This window comes from Bidens hawaiensis, unplaced genomic scaffold (genome assembly GCF_021521415.1).
Source record: "Bidens hawaiensis isolate Kalapana, Puna unplaced genomic scaffold, B.hawaiensis_p1.1 tig00046674_1, whole genome shotgun sequence".
Classification (NCBI taxonomy): Eukaryota; Viridiplantae; Streptophyta; class Magnoliopsida; order Asterales; family Asteraceae; genus Bidens; species Bidens hawaiensis.
Genome location: NW_027505995.1, coordinates 93,685 through 111,059, shown reverse-complemented (window position 1 = coordinate 111,059; position 17,375 = coordinate 93,685). Strand labels below are relative to the sequence as shown.

At 39.8% G+C, this 17,375-nt stretch overlaps 1 protein-coding gene across 1 annotated transcript; it reads left to right on the top strand.

Annotated features, from left to right (window-relative positions):
- The first annotated feature begins 303 nt into the window (after positions 1-303).
- On the top strand, positions 304-9,129 carry LOC143616296 (putative L-ascorbate peroxidase 4, peroxisomal). The gene is made up of 9 exons (XM_077089170.1): positions 304-429; positions 503-627; positions 1,339-1,388; positions 1,533-1,598; positions 1,751-1,799; positions 5,377-5,459; positions 5,540-5,619; positions 5,709-5,811; positions 8,796-9,129. Exons 1-9 carry the CDS (start codon positions 317-319, stop codon positions 8,982-8,984), a joined length of 858 nt encoding a protein of 285 aa, XP_076945285.1. The 5' UTR covers positions 304-316; the 3' UTR covers positions 8,985-9,129.
- The last annotated feature ends 8,246 nt before the right edge of the window (positions 9,130-17,375 follow it).

Sequence of the window (17,375 nt, the reverse complement as noted above, 5' to 3'; positions counted from 1 at the left end):
GTCACGAGAACCAGAGTGATTCTTGTACGGCCAGAAATAACGTTTGTTTTGTATACGAATAGTATATTGATTCGAGTGGTACATAGACTTACTCGCGTAGAAGCGTGTGATTGTACTAGTCGTACAAATTATTACAGCGAGAAACAACTTGGAGCGTAGATGAAACCATGGTGGCAGAACTTAAGGCTTTCAACGAACGTGCCTGCAGGAGCTTCTAATAAAATCAAGTCAAATAAAACTCCACCACAGGCTCATCTCAGCCTATCTATATATCTTCGTGCTTCCCAAGACAAGACTCTTTCACTACAGTTAATCAATGGCGATGCCTATTGTAGACACCGAATACCTAAAACAAATTGACAAAGCTCGTCGTGAGCTTCGTGCTTTCATCGCCAACAAGAATTGCGCCCCAATCATGCTCCGATTAGCGTATATTTATTATTTATTTAACACATGTGATGCTTGTATATAATAATAATAATTCATGATGATGATGTTGTAGGTGGCATGATGCTGGAACATACGATGTGAATACCAAGACCGGAGGCCCCAACGGTTCCATTAGAACCCAAGAGGAGTACAGTCATGGCTCTAACAACGGATTAAAGATTGCTATTGATTTTTGCGGTTAAGTTAACCTTTTCTATTCTATCCTTATAGCTCAGTTGATATAACCGTATTGCTGCTTGGAACATGATTTTTGCAATGCGATTGTTAATTAACCACTTTCACTATAGTGAAGATCTTACTAGAGTAGAGCATTACTTTGACGATTTTAGGCTGACGTATATTATATGATGTGTTCCTATAAAGCACCGTTGTAAACATCGTTAGGCGCTAGGCGCTAGTCAAGCTGTGGGGTACCGACTAGCTGGGTATTGACTAGCGCTTAATCAGGATTAATCATATTGGAATTTTTATATGTAGTTTTTCAAAATTATATATATGTATAATTCTACAAAATTGTGTTAAAGTTCACATAAATACTTCAAAGCTCACATAGTATAGTTCAAACATAAACAATTAAGCGTAAACATAACGAATTGATGAGAAAAAAATTCAAACATTAACATATTAGTTCATGGATTGGGTAGGGAACTCGGGTTAACAAAAACCAAGGTCCGATTTGGAGCAACTTTGACCGATTTTGACCACCTTTGACTGATTAACGATTTGTTGGTCTGATTAGGTGAAATCGCATAGGTAGCGTATCGATTTGCGATTAATCACCGATTAATCCGACACTAATCGCGATTTTTACAATATTGTTATAAAGAGAAAGTATCGATTTGCGATTAATCACTGTTGCTTTAATTTATATTTTCTTTCTTACTGCAGAGGAAATAAAGTCCAAACATCCAAGGATTACTTATGCAGATCTGTATCAGGTAAGTTCGTGCCTTCTTGGGGATTGACATTGCTAATAAAGATGTGTTATTCAACTATTATTGTTACATACATACAAGCAGAAAATGGTATATGAAATGTGTAATGAAATTTGTTACTAACCACGAAAGGCTTCCGGTTTGTAGCTTGCAGGAGTTGTTGCTGTGGAGGTTACTGGTGGACCTACTGTTGACTTTGTTCCTGGTAGAAAGGTATCTTGCTTAATCATATTTTTTTCAAGTTTTCTGTCAAGTTCTTTATGAAATGTTACTCTTTGGAAAAAGCACATATACAAGAATGCAATGGGAATTATTCTTGTAATAAGTTTACTTTTCTTTAACGAATTCTGTCTTTTTTTTAATAGGATTCAACGAATTCTCCTAAGGAAGGCAGACTCCCAAATGCTACCAAAGGTTTTTAATCCTTCTATTATATCTTCACTAAAATCGTATATAAGAAATGAGGCCTTTTTTAAATAACTTGTAGGTAGTTACAAGATGATTCCTGAATCATCTTTGAAGTTTTCATTATCTGTTATTGAAAGTAACATGATCACTGTGGGTATACACACATATAATGGTGAAGATAGGATGATGTGTGTGTGACCCCGCAAGGGAGGGGGGGGGGTGGGGGTGTTAATTGCTCTATTTAAAATTTCGTACAGAAAACTCCCGAATTACTCTAGGTATCTGCTAAGTAATTGAAGTTTTAAGAGTAAACAAAACCATGACCATATAAATAGACTTAATTAGGAGCTAAATAATGATCTTTATGGACTTCACTCATTTGAAATAAAATGAAACAATTTGTGCAGTGTGCATGTGTGCTCCCTGGTTGACAAACAGTTGTATTTCTTTGGCATCTTTTAATCATTCCTTATGGTTGTGCATGTGCGCATGGCATAGCTGCAACTAAGGGTGGCAAAACAAACCCAAATGGGATGTTTTGGGTCAATTTGGATAACTTTTAAAATTGAGATGAGTCATGATGGATCAAAAGAATTTAAGGTCAAGATGAGTTGGGAAAATGCTATTGACTTTTGGTTATAGGTTAGAATGGGTTTGTTTATGGGTTAGAATGGACTAAAACAAGTTTTATTCAATTTTATTTCAAACAAAACCCACAGAACTGAATAGAAACCGAGAAATCGAAACCGAAATCATTGAAACCGAATAGATACCGAAACAAAAAAAAGCAAAAATGAACCGAAAAAAACGAACCTGAACCGAGACGAAACCGAGTTTTCTTTTCTTTTTGTTTTTTTTTAAGAACGAGGACGACGGGGGAGACATTTTAGTTATTTAGTTTTGCATTTTTGATCTATATTTTGAGTTATTAAATTTTTATTAAATTTTTTGAATATTTTTTTGAGGGGTTTTGAAACCCTTTACATTTTAACCTTTACTTGGGTCAAGATGGATTAACTTTACCCATCTTGACCCATACCCATCCTAACCCTCTATTTTAAAAACCCATTCTGACCCACACCCATTCTAACCCATCACCCAAATCCAACCCAATCCACTCATATTGCCACCTCTAGCTGCAACTGTTATTTTTAGTGCATTTGAAAACGAGCCTTCCTGATCTTGTTGTCTAAACAATTAAGCCATCACAACTATCTTCTTGGTGCTTTTGCTTTCATACAGCGTTCTTATTAACCAATCCAGTTATTCCATTTGACACGATGCAGAAGTTAATAATTCGTTATTGTAGTGGCATCACTATAATCGAAGGGTGCTTTTGGTTCATCGCCCATCAATGCTAGACTTGCCAGTCAGTCATTGGCAAATTTCATAAACTTGGAAAATGATGTGGTTTCCCTTATTGTTTCAACAAGGGTGTTTTGGACATTTTGGTCTGGTATTACTTTGTGATTATGTTGCAACTAAGGCCGTGTGTGGTGGGCGAGGAGATGAGGCGATAAGGAGGAGGACCCCCTCCCCCAACCCCCGGCGCCGATAAAAGGGGTGACCCGGTGGGGGGGGGGGTGGCGATGTGTTTTTGTCGCCGGCGATGGTTTGAAGAATATTATTATTATAATTTTTTGACCGTTGAAACGGTCATAATTTTAAAAAAACAAAGAAAGCAAAACAATATATATATATATATGCCCTCTTCTTCTCCAACATCAATATTTCATACAAAAATACATTTCTTCTCTAAAAAAAACCTACAAAAATGAATCCTAGAAACAACCCGAGCCATCCATTCCCCGCTTTCGGGCGATACCATGCTCCGCAAAACCAACCTATTGTAAAACTTTCAATGGTTCTGGAACACCGGAAACCAACCGAACCTAAACTATCAGTTTCCTTTTCCCGACCCGAACTTAAACATGTACGCCAACTTCCTCAACCCCAAAACCCCATGCTGGATAGCAACGAAGCGTGGAACGTACTGCTTCCTTCCAACATAGCAACAAACCGACGACCGGATTGCCGATCTCTTTGAATTGCGGCAAATGGGAAAATACTACGATTTCCTCGTCTCAAACGGGTTAAACGAAGAGGCCGCTTTATTGAAAGAACGAGTAGAAAAAATGGGCAAATTTTGTGGTTTTTAGTTTGATGTTCTTTTTTATGTATTTTTTTTTGGTATTTATTTTTTAAATTCTAATGTATTTTTTATTTATTTAATTTAATGGGTTTTTATTTGTTTAATTTAATTATAAAAAGAAAACTAAAAAAGATGACATGGCGATGGAGGGGCTACAACATCATTACACCCTAAAACAAAAATTCCCCATTTGCTGACTAAGCGCCGCATGTCAAAAATCGTCCCATTTTGTATCTCCTCCTCCACTACACATAGCCTAATCTGTCTTCTCAACAAACAGAAGTTTGTCCTTATCTTCATATCTGTATCTAAAGAATTATATAAACCAGTGGCGAAGGTACCATTGTGGGAGGGGGGTCTATCAGAAAGTTTTTTTAGAGGTATAATGTGTTAAAATTCCAATCGATCCCTTTGAAATTTTGACACCGACCCCTGTGGATTTGAGAACGACCACCAACAGAGAGAACTTGAGATGAAAAGAAAATAGTAAACCAACCATATTTTCCGGCAGCCGGCACAAAGAAGTATTCTCATGTTGTAGTTAAAGAAGAAAAGAAAGAAGATAACCTAATTTAACATTTTAAGGATGTAACGAGTCTTTATTAACTCTCTTTCACAGCCCATTATTTTACCAAAATTTAATAGAACATGTGAAAATAAAGATAATGCCAACAAAACATTTATTTATTTTTGAGTTAGTTTACTTATAACCTAATATATAATATAAAAGTCAGTATGTTCTTTTTTCTCAAAATTACTTGACCATTTATTTCGTATATGATTATTTAACTTTTTAACTTTTAATAAGCATTTGTTTTGCTTTTATATTTTTTTAATATATGAATATCGAACGAATAATGTTATGATTAGATGCCAACAAATAAAAACTAGTAGAAAACAACTATAAATATATTGTATTTTAATTATGCATAACTAATGATGTATCATGCATTTTTTTTGGTTATATGGTAATATGATATGTTGTGTGATTGTCTTTTTTTAGATGAGCCGACCCGACTTAACCCGACTTAAACGACCAAAGCGGATCGAGAAAGAAATTATATACCGATTTGACCTGACCCGTACAACTGAACCGGACTGAAGAAAAATTTATATAGCGATAAGCAACTAAGTACTAACCAAAAAATTTTCTGACCCCTGCAAGAAAATTTTCTGGATCTGCCACTGATATAAACACTCCAAACTTCTTGAACCTTGTACGGTATCTTCTAGATGCAGATGTATTTTGCAACACACACGGCACATAATCAAGTTAGCTGATTTAAATACCCAATGATAAACATTTGACATGAATACTCGTTATATGCTGAAGTTATACAAATGTTGTTACTTATTTACCACTATCGATCTTCATTTGGTATTACTTTCTGCAATCAATCATATTATTGTACTGAAGATATACTAATTTAGGTGCACAACACTTGAGGGACATATTTTATCGCATGGGTTTATCCGACAAGGATATTGTAGCCCTATCTGGAGGACACACTCTTGTAAGTTACTCGTTAGATTAATTTCTTAGTAACGTCTTTTTCCATATAAGTGAATGAATTTGCTTGCTTTGATGTTGCAGGGAAGAGCACATGCAGACAGATCAGGCTTTGAAGGCCCTTGGACTAGGGAGCCACTGAAATTTGACAACTCATATTTTGTGTAAAACTATTATTACTATTTTCTCTTTGTACTAAAATAATGAATTTTTAAAACTGAAATGACAATAATATTGTGATTTATGAAACCAGTGAACTTTTGAAAGGGGAATCAGAGGGGCTATTGAAACTTCCTACAGACCTTGCATTGGTGGAGGATCCAGTGTTCCGCCAATATCTTGACCTGTATGCTAAGGTATACAGTTTTCTTGTTTCTCTGATTTTGACCTGTTTTATGATTTATGATACAAATATTAATTGACTCACTTAAGTTGCTAGAATTTTTGGTTTTGTAAAATAATCGTAAACATATCCAATAAGAGCCAATCACATTTAAACAAATTAGCAGATTCGGCTCACTAGGCTCCTTTTGAGCCGGCACTGAATATCATGAAAATGATGTGTCATCATCTAGAAAACTGCACGTGTCATGATCCGGCTACAGACGAAAGAGGCATACCACGGCTACTTGCTACACAGTGTTCCGGCTTTCGCTTAGCCAAAGTGGTGACACCCAGGCTCCTTTGACCTACCGCGGCTATTAGCTATAAAGGAACCTACACGCCGGCGAGCTGGCACCAAATGAGTCAAAGCACAACTGGATCCTCTATAGTCGGGGTATGCCTCTTCCAGCTAGCCAGATCATGACACGTGCCTCATGATGGTTGATGTCATGCCACTTTTCCATGTTATTCTGGCCGGCTCAAAAAGAGCCTAGTGAGCAGAATCTCTAATTTGTCAAGAGGTGATTGGCGTTTTTTAATATGATTATTTTTTAAAACCAGAAATTCTTAACTATTATGAAAAATATGACTATTTTGAAATATTTTCAGTCGTGTAAACCTGACTAGAAACAATGACTATTATTATTATTATTATTATTATTATTATTATTAAAAAAACCCTATAAACTTATATTAATTTAACCATTAGACAACCATCCCAACAACAGATATCCTTTAATACTAGGGTAGGAGTAGGAACCTACCTTAACGACTAAAATAGGAACCTATAACCAAACAAGCATTAAATCCAAATACAGTTGTGTGTTTGGTTCTGACAGTTGGGACCCACTCTGGACTCTGACTACTGGTCTGCACCCATTATCTGTACCCACCCTTTCACCTTAACCACACTCGCTCACCTATCGCCCAACAACCTTTGCAGCGCCTGTGTTCTTCTTCTCAAACAGATACTTGCACGGTACAATCTGTTAATGCTACAATTGATCTCATTTGACTTTTTATTTTATTGGTTAACACATCTTTTTCCAAATTCATTCCTTATTATTAGGCTGAGGGGTGTGGTGGGCTTTAATGGGGGCTACAACCAATAATATTATGACGTGTGGCAGAGAGAGAAACTGGATAAGGGGGGTGTTGGAGCCCCCGTTGGAGCCCCTGGCCCTGGTGTGGAGGGGCTCCAGCGAATTTTTTTTTTATTTTTTTATAAATATATTCAAACAACGTATTATTAAAAAAACTCATAAATTATTAAAAAAAACACACATTAATAAAAAAAACACATTAATATCTAAAAATAAAATAAAAATTAAAGTACTAAAAAAAAACATTATTCTTATTCTTCGGCTTGGTCTTCTTCGATCAACCTCTTTCGGATACGTTCCTTTTGCTTTTCCATTAGCATTTGATCGACCGGATTTAGGTTACTGAAGTCTCTAGTAAGAAAGTCCAAATCTCTCATTCGACTTTTTTCCTTTTTGTCATTAGAGACCACCTCCATGGTTTTGTTGAATTTATTGAGGGATTCAACAAGATTGGCGATGTTTACGGCTTCCCCCTCAGCCGGTTTTTTCCCCTTGGCGTCCCTTCCCAATGGCCGCCTCCTCGGCGGTGAAGACGTTTCCTCCTCCGCAATGTTTAGGTCGAATCCAACGCGGCAATCCGACCCGGTTGAAGTGCTATACGCTCCAGACGAACTAGTTTTAGTCCGTTTCGCCCTTACTTCCGCATCAAAGTCCGGCGCCACCGGCTCAACCCACTTGAAACACCTTTTCAACCTCTCCCACAACAATAAATCGTCCCACGTCTTCACCATCCCATACCTCCGCAAACACTCCTGCTTCCACTCTTCGACCGTGAAATTGTAAACCGCCAAATCATCACTGCCACTTGGTCTCATACGACCGCTGTTCCTGTTGAAAAGATTAGTAAACAAGCCGACAAATTTTCTGATTTCGGACCACCGTCCCGAAATCATATCGGCGTTCCGCTCTGTACTCCCAACGAGCATGTAGAACGTCTCCCTAACCTTTGTCCAAAAAATCTTGCTCTTTTGGTAGTCGGCTGCAAAATGAATAAATAAATTAGATTTCCATTTAACTTTTATATTTAACTTTTTTATTAAAAATCATTTTTAAAAACGTTAAAACAATTACCGCAACGCCGATCCTCAGAAATGACTATCCAAGCCCGACACAAGGCTTCCTTCTCATCCGATGACCACGGAGTGGCTTTCCGTTTCGTCCTCGGAGTCGAAGCCGGTCCCGACCCGTCCGTTGCAAGTTGTTTTTTCCGGTGGACGCGTCTTTTTGGTCCCGTAGCTTCACCGTGTGATTCTTGTGTCTCCGGAACAACAAAGTTAGGAGACGGTTGTGTGTTGGATGGTTGAAAGCCGGATGATTCTTGCGGCTCCGAATAAAACATCGGTTGGTGCGGTGACGACCATAAATCGTCGTCAATATAATCTGAATCATGGTTTGGGTACCAATTTCCAGCCATTTTTTTTAAAAAAATTGAGAAGATGAATTGATTTTGGGTGAAGGTTTGAAGTTGTGGTATAAAAATGGGTGAAATGGGGTATTATATAGGAAATTTTTTTTTTTTTTTTTAATTTAATAAGAGCCCAACGGCTCTTTTTCTAAAATTCAACAAGCTCCTCTCTCTCTTCTCCCGCTAACAGGCTCACGCCTGCATGGATTTTCGCGTTAGCGCCCCGGTGGTGTGGTGTTAGCGCCTGGGGGCGCGAGCGGAGGGGCTCTAGCGCCCCCGTTGAAGCCCCACACCCCTCAGCCTTATATGGTATGACTAACACGGTATTTTATGAGTTGGTAGGCGTCCTTTTCTTTTCGTATTATTAATAAATATATTGATGATTTGATTTTACGTTTTTTCCATGTTATGTTTAATAATTGAACATTAATTCATTTACTTTTTTCAGGATGAAGATGCATTCTTTAATGACTATGCAGTGTCACACAAGAAACTTTCTGAATTAGGCTTTACACCAAGTTCCAAAACGGTTGTCAAGGACAGTGTCGTATTGGCCCAGAGTGCGGTTGGCGTTTTGGTTACTGCTGCTGTAGTGATTATCAGTTACCTGTATGAAGCCCGCAAGAAGACCAAGTGATTAAATATGTGATATTTGAAACAAGGTACAATGCAAGGGATACAAGTTATTGTAGTACCATTATTTTTAAGTTCAAAACTCCAGAGAAATGGACTTTGGGTTTTATTAATTAACGGACTCCTACACAATATACTTAAATTGCTTTGTCTTTGGTTTATATAAATAATAATCGAGTTTTAAATGATATTACATGTGGGTTTTATGAGTTAATTACACAAATAGTTACCATTGATGTTTAGATTTTGATCTCAAATTCCTGAAAGTTACATAAGTTTTGATTATTTTAAGACCAACTTATGTTTTTTTTAACGACAAAACAAAGAAATATTATAAAAAGAAACACTAGTAAGAAGCTAGTTGCCAATACATCATCACAAACAACACCAAGCAAAAAACACAAAAGCCAACCACCAAAAATGAGCACGAACACCAAGCCTAAGCAGAATGGCCAAAACCCCAAAAAACCGGCCACCACACTCTCTCGTTACATCCGAATTCGCGCCAATCCTCCCAACAACACCCGAGTCTACGTGACATATTCTTCACCCAAAGGAAGCTTAATACTTTTATTTTTAAAATTTCTTTATCTATGTTTGCTATATTTTTACGCGATTAACAACATTTGTGTTCCCAACGCATCGCCCGGGTATCTCTCTAGTTATAAAAACTAACTTGATTGGCACGTGTTAATTTTCTGGTGAAGTGTGGATTTTTGTTTCTTGTCTCTCTATTCTGTCAAATAACTCTATCTCAAATGTTAAATAATAATAATGTTAACGACTAAATTAAATATTTAATTTTTATTTTAAAATTTTAATAAAACTTACTAAATCATAAGATTTTAGTTATATCTTATATTAGAATATAATTTTATATTTCTTAGATGATCATTATGTGCTATTTACAATTCTTAAATTGTCATTATTTCTTACTTCACCAATTGTATAAAGTCTCAGTCCTTTTTTGCTTTCGGTACTCGTGATATTTTGGAGAGATATAAATAACTCGATTCTAACAGGGAAGGCAAAAGCTTTCCAAGCTATTTGCCTTACGATAATTTGGTGTCTTTGGAAGACCTGGAACGACGCGATTTTTAATGGGAAATTGGCTCAATTAGGTGTTGTAGTGGTAAACATAAAAGCTTTGGGCTTTTTATGGGTGCAGAATAGATCGAAAATGGCAAATATAACGTGGGAGAATTTGAGGTCTTTTAACCTGTAAGGAGGTGTTATTGTGGTGTTTATTTTTGTTTCTCGGTGTGTTTTTTTTTCTTTCAGAAGGTAAGAGTATACTTGGCCCAGTTAGTATCTTGCTATACCGTTTTGATGGTTTAATAAACTTTTATTTGTTTGTTATTCAAAAAAAAATTATTTCTTATTTCACCAATAACTAACATACAAAATACAAATTTTTATGCAAATTGTTCCAACCTATATGCATGACTCTCTAACTTAGTATTAGTAATAAAAAATGGATAAAAATATATAAAAACATAAGAATTGATTATTTTTGAATAATCAAAATCTGAATTATTTAAGTTAAGCGTAAACTTTTATTCTGAAAAACACAATAATTATTATCACCGTCTAAATCTACAAGGTTATATACACCTCTATTTAATGTACAAGCTACAAGGTTCGGGTTGTTAAGAACAATTTACAAGTAATAGTGCATAAGGTACAAACTACTGAGATCAATATACACCTGTTTGTGTAAGTTAGAAGTTACTAAGCATGTGTAAGATGAATATATTTTGATTGTGGCATGTGCAAATAATTGAATCTGCCAACTTCCCTCCATTATCTACCTAACCCCCCCCCCCCCTCCCCCCTAAACTCATGCCTTTTTGTCTTTCTTAGTTTGGCAATGTGTGTTTGGTACTTTCAGCTTCCCTTTTTAACCTTTTGTCATATTTAATCCACGAAAAAAGAAAATTAGAACCTTGAAAAAATAAAGGTTTCAAATTGTGTATCATGCCAAAATTCATTGCATTTCTAAGACATGCAAACTGGTCCTTTCTTGTTACATGTGACATCTAACCTTGTTATAGAAAGACAATCGAGTTTAATTCTCGCATTCAATGCCAACATAATTTCTTTCATGAATGTGACACCTGGTAAATTCCCAATCCCTTAAACCAAGTAATCAACCTAAATATTAGGTAATTTGTTATGTGCGCCCTGCGCGAGCGCGCCATGTTAGTCAGCGCGTGCATTTGTTATGTGCGCCCTGCGCGAGCGCGCCATGTTAGTCAGCGCGTGCATTTGTTATGTGCGCCCTGCGCGAGCGCGCCATGTTAAGAACCAGCGTGGGCATATGTTATATGCGCCATGCGCGAATGTTTTGGCTTTATGTTTTCATGTACCTTAACGTTATGTTGTCTAATGGGTTGACCATCCCGCATAATGCTAAGGCGGGTGCACCCTAAATCGTTTATGCGCGAGCGGAAGGGAACTAACCTCCCCGCATGGCGGGAACATTGAGAGCTAGTTTGTCTGAAGCTCCAAGATGGAATTGACTTCAACATAACTGATCACTATGTTGAAATACCAAGACCACCTGGAGAATCTACAAATGAAACTCAATGTCCCTGGCTGCGAGAAGGTCACGCACCTACCCGCAGCAAAGAAATGTCCTTCACGCAGAAAGCTATGCGCACAAAGTAATACGCGCAGAACAGTCTATTCTCCAGGCGTAAGGAGATTTCTCCCGCCCAAAAGGAAACAGTAGCGTGTTTCAGAGACTTTCCACTTTTTACTGTACACTGACAAAAGTACCTGAAAAAGCACACTGTAACATGAAAAGTCAACTGTCAGCCACCCTATTCTCACCAACCCCAGACCTGCATGTCCTGTCCAAATCAAATCAAGATCTTTTAACCACTCCTCCACTTTTAAATAAACAATAAACAATAATAATTTCCATACTTTATCATCATTACACCTAGATATGAAAAGATTTCAATCCCCTAAAGCAAGGGATTGTGTTCCCTTGAGTTTGCCTATAAATATGTAACCTAAGTTATCACCCAAAACACACTTCAAAGAACTACAAACTTGCACTAATCCTCTCCCAAGCATCCGTTGTTTTCAGCTCCGATCCTGTTACTAGGTAAGCCGAGAATATAACCTTGAGATCTACTATCCAACCCTTATATTCTCCTATTTCTTGATCTTAATATATATACTTGTTATTTAATCGTATTCTAGACCTTCGATTCCGAGGCCAACACCAAGAAAACCCGAATCTCGATTAATCCCTTAACAAGAACCACAGGTGAGTCTCACAGCCCCTATTTTCGCTGTTTTCACTGTTTTTAAACTGTTTTCGGGGCGAGGGACACGTACTTAAATAATGTTTTATCATGGTATACTTACAAGCTATGCAAGCGATATTGTGTTTAAATTATATTTCATGATGAGCAATGCGAACGGTTATCTAAGGTTTTCGATGTGTGTGCGCTAGAACTCGAGTAAGTGATCACGTTACCATTGGAACTCTAAGGGTAGGGACTGCTGGTTTGATCCACCCACTCGTAGGGGTCGCACCTCTTTGCATGGACGAGTGCCTAGTATGGTCATGGGGCAGTACTATGGGTTTGAGCCCGCTCGTAGGGGTCGCGCCTCTTTGCATGGACGAGCGCCTTGTTTTCCGGCACAACGTCCGCGCGTAACCCGCGGGACGGAATTATTGATTAGCTCGTAGTGGCAGCGCCACTTTGCATGGACGAGCACATTTTCCTGAAACGTTCGCGCGTAACCCGCGGGACGGTATTACTTATTTTAGCTCGTAGTGGCAGCGCCACTTTGCATAGACGAGCACAGTTCCCAGAAATGTTCGCGCGTAACCTGCGGAACGATTTTATCAGAATATGTTGATAGGACTATGTTTTACCAAGCATGTGTTTTAATGATGCTATCAGAATTATGTTTCAGAATGATTTGTATCAAGATTATGATGCAAACACGATTTATCAAGTTACTAAAACTTGTGAACTCACTCAGTTTAATCTGATTCAAATGTTTTTATGTGTCTTTCAGGAGATAACTAGGTAGCGCATGGAGTCACACCTAGAGCACCTCACGCTGAACATCTAAAACTAGCTTTTTGGAAGATTTTAGTTCTATCCCTTCGGTGCGCGTGGTTGTTCCCGCCGCGCAAGGGGATATGGCGTGGAAATCTTCAACAGTTTTATACTTGGATGTTTTTATGTAATTTTTAATCAATGTAATGTATTTGTATTAAACTTTTCATGCGAAATGAAAATCTTTGAATCTTTGCAATGGCCCGTGCTTAATTATCAATCCCCACTCGTGCGCGCCCGGCTGATTCCGCCGCTCAGGGCCGGGTGTGACAGATTGGTATCAGAGCACTGGTTATAGCGAACTAGGAAAAGAAGTTTTAACCTAGACTATAACCGTTGGGGAATCGCATGAAATATTTTTCAAAGAAAATATTTTCAAAAGAAACTATACACACACTTAGGAACACGGGTCACACAGTGTAGTAAACAATGATAACATTATGTGCTCAAAGTACATGCGCTAAGTTTGATATATTTTCACTCTTTTAAAGCGAGAATGCCTCCAACTAAAGCCAAAGGAATTACCATGACACCCGAGGAACTCGCGGGAATAATCGCGCAAGCAATCGCAACACATGAGGCCAGCAAGGCCGAATCAAGTCAGGGTCGTCAGAATGAGACCCCAGAACCCGAATCAGGAGCCTTGGACAAAGGATGCTCCTATAAGACATTCATGGCCTGTAAGCCTTGGCCATTCAAGGGAACCGAAGGGGCCATTGGGCTCTACAACTGGATTGACAAGATGGAGACAGTTCTCTCCATTAGCGGATGTAGTGAGAACCAGAAGGTCCTTTACGCGACCTACATGTTCCAAGAAGCAGCTTCGTCTTGGTGGAAGCTTCAAGTGAAAACCTTGGGGCGAGAAGTTGCTCTCCACAAGACCTGGGAGGAACTGAAGGAAATGATGATGAGAAAGTTCTGCTCTCGCGCAGAAATTCAGAACCTACAACAGGAATTCTGGAACCACACCATGGTAGGGACGGATATCGACGCCTACAACAACCGGTTCAACGAGCTTTGCCAGTTGGTACCAGACATGGCAAACACGGAGGAAAAGAAGATTGAGAGGTATATCTTTGGGCTACCTCCTGTTGTTAGGGTTCCGCTCAACGCCGCAGCGCCTCCAACCTTTGATGAGGCGGTAGCGCGGGCCATCACCCTTACAAGGGATACGGTCCGTGCGGGTATGTTGACTCCGCGCGGAATCGAGCAGCGAACCTCTGATCCCAAGAGGAAATGGAACTCTCACCACCGAGGGTCCGACTCCAAGCAGCCACCGTTCAAGAAGCAGGAGAGCTTAAGGGCTTACGCGATCCAAGCCGCGGAGCCATCAAGGAAATGATACAGCGGGCCTCGCCCATGGTGCAGCAAATGCAAGTATCACCACGAGGGTGAATGCACAAGAATCGAATGTGCCAAATGTGGCAGACCAGGGCACAAGACGATGAATTGCCGTGTCAGAGAAGCTGGAGCAAGCGACAACTGCTACGCATGCGGGAAGCCAGGGCATTTTAGTCGGGATTGCCCGCAAAAGGGGAACCAAGCTCGCGGGAGAGCTTTTGTGATCGGCGCAGGCGAAGCTAAAGAAGAGCCGAATGTGGTAACCGGTACGTTTTTGCTTAACGGACATTTTGCATCTGTCTTATTTGATACTGGCGCTGACCTAAGTTTTATATCCGCCGAGTTTAAAGACTCCCTAGGCCTAGCAACCAGTAGGCTAGACACACCCTATACTATAGAACTAGCCAATGGTAGGCAGTTATGCGCGAATGAAAGAACTGAACAATGTGTTATAGTCATGGGAGGTCACGGGTTCAATATTAACTTGTTGCCAATAGACTTGGGAAGTTTTGACATTGTGGTAGGTATGGATTGGTTAGTCGAGAACCGCGCGGAAGTTATTTGCCATGAGAAGCGGGTTCGGATCCCACTGTTGAACGGAGAAACCTTGGTAATTCAAGGGGAAAGAAGGGGAGTTGCGACGAAACTGATTTCGTGCCTAAAGGCGCGAAAGTGCCTAAGGAAAGGGTGCTACGCCTTCCTGGCGCATGTCGTAGAGAAGAAAGGAGATGAGCGAAGAATTGAAGACTTACCAGTAGTGCGCGAATTTCCAGAAGTTTTTCCTGAAGATTTGCCCGGATTACCGCCGCCGCGACAAGTCGAGTTTCGTATTGATTTAGTCCCAGGAGCTGCGCCAGTAGCTCGAGCGCCTTATCGATTAGCTCCATCTGAGATGCAAGAGCTATCCAATCAGTTACAGGAACTATTGGATAAGGGTTTCATACGCCCAAGCTTTTCACCTTGGGGAGCTCCAGTACTGTTTGTTAAGAAGAAGGATGGTTCGTTCAGAATGTGTATTGACTACAGGGAGCTGAACAAGCTGACAGTCAAGAATCGGTACCCCTTACCGAGGATTGACGACTTATTTGACCAGTTGCAGGGATCCAGTTATTATTCGAAGATAGATCTACGGTCAGGATACCACCAACTTAGGGTCCATGAGGAAGATGTGCCGAAAACAGCCTTCCGAACTAGATACGGCCATTATGAGTTCTTAGTGATGCCTTTCGGGCTAACTAATGCGCCGGCTGTGTTCATGGATCTGATGAACCGCGTGTGCAAACCATACTTGGACAAGTTTGTGATTGTGTTTATAGATGATATTCTGATTTACTCACGGACCAAGGCCGAGCATGAGCAACACCTGAGATTGATTTTGGAATTGTTGAGGAAAGAAAAGTTGTATGCGAAGTTTTCCAAGTGCGAGTTTTGGCTTAGAGAAGTTCACTTTCTAGGTCACGTTGTAAACGAGAAAGGAATACACGTTGATCATTCCAAAGTCAAGGCCATCAAAAATTGGGAAGCGCCAAAAACCCCAACTGAGGTGAGGCAATTCCTAGGACTAGCTGGCTACTATCGACGCTTCATTGAGAACTTCTCCAAAATAGCTCTACCTCTGACCGCGCTAACTCAGAAAGACAAGAAGTTTGTTTGGGGTGAAAATCAGGAAACAGCATTTCAAATGTTGAAACAGAAGTTATGTAGTGCGCCAATTTTGTCTTTGCCCGAGGGGATGGATGACATTGTTGTTTACTGCGACGCTTCACATCAGGGACTTGGATGTGTCCTTATGCAGCGAAACAAAGTCATAGCGTATGCCTCACGCCAACTCAAGACCAATGAGAAGAACTACACAACGCATGATTTAGAACTTGGAGCGGTTGTCTTCGCGCTAAAGATTTGGCGCCATTACCTCTATGGTACAAAGTGTATAATCTTTACGGATCACAAGAGCCTTCAACATATATTTGATCAAAAGGATTTAAACATGAGGCAACGAAGATGGGTGGAGTTGTTGAATGATTATGATTGTGAAATTAAGTACCACCCTGGAAAGGCGAATGTGGTAGCAGACGCGCTAAGTAGGAAGGAGCGAATAAAAACGCTACGAGTCAAGGCTCTAAGGTTGACCATTCACGCAGATCTCTCTACCCTCATCCGAGACGCTCAGCAAGAAGCCTTGAAACCAGAGTTTGTTAAAAACGAATGCCATGGGGGTATGGTTAAGAGTTTGGAACTTAAAGAGAACGGCAATCTATATTTCGCTAACCGCATATGGGTCCCTCTCAAGGGAGGATTTCGCGAGCAAGTATTAAACGAAGCTCACAAGACGCGGTATTCCGTACATCCTGGCGCAGACAAGATGTACCAAGATGTTAAAGCGCTATATTGGTGGCCCAATCTTAAAGGCGCCATCGCGACGTATGTCAGTAAGTGCCTGACGTGTTCAAAAGTAAAGGCTGAATATCAGAAGCCGTCGGGGTTGCTTCAGCAGCCAGAAATTCCCATGTGGAAGTGGGAACAAATCTCTATGGACTTCATCACCAAACTGCCAAGGACACCTGGGGGTTATGACACGATCTGGGTTATTGTAGATCGGCTAACTAAGTCAGCGCACTTCCTGCCGATCAAGGAAACCGATAAGATGGAAAAGTTAGCCCGATTGTATATTCGAGAAGTAGTTTCAAAACATGGAGTCCCAGTGTCCATCATTTCTGATAGAGATAGTCGGTTCACATCAAGGTTTTGGAGATCGTTACAAGGAGCTCTAGGTACTCGCCTTGATATGAGTACAGCTTATCATCCTCAAACGGATGGGCAAAGCGAACGAACAATCCAGACATTGGAAGATATGCTGCGCGCGTGCGCAATCGACTTCGGTGGTAGCTGGGATACTCATCTCCCATTGGTTGAATTTTCTTACAACAACAGCTATCACACAAGCATTAGGGCTGCGCCGTTCGAAG

Bases quoted from the DNA above. Each gene is read 5' to 3' on its own strand.
- LOC143616296 (XM_077089170.1), top strand. From the start codon at position 317: ATGGCGATGCCTATTGTAGACACCGAATACCTAAAACAAATTGACAAA. The intron at 1,389-1,532 runs GTAAGTTCGTGC...TCCGGTTTGTAG, and splicing joins CTTATGCAGATCTGTATCAG to CTTGCAGGAGTTGTTGCTGT. The intron at 1,800-5,376 runs GTTTTTAATCCT...ATACTAATTTAG, and splicing joins ACTCCCAAATGCTACCAAAG to GTGCACAACACTTGAGGGAC.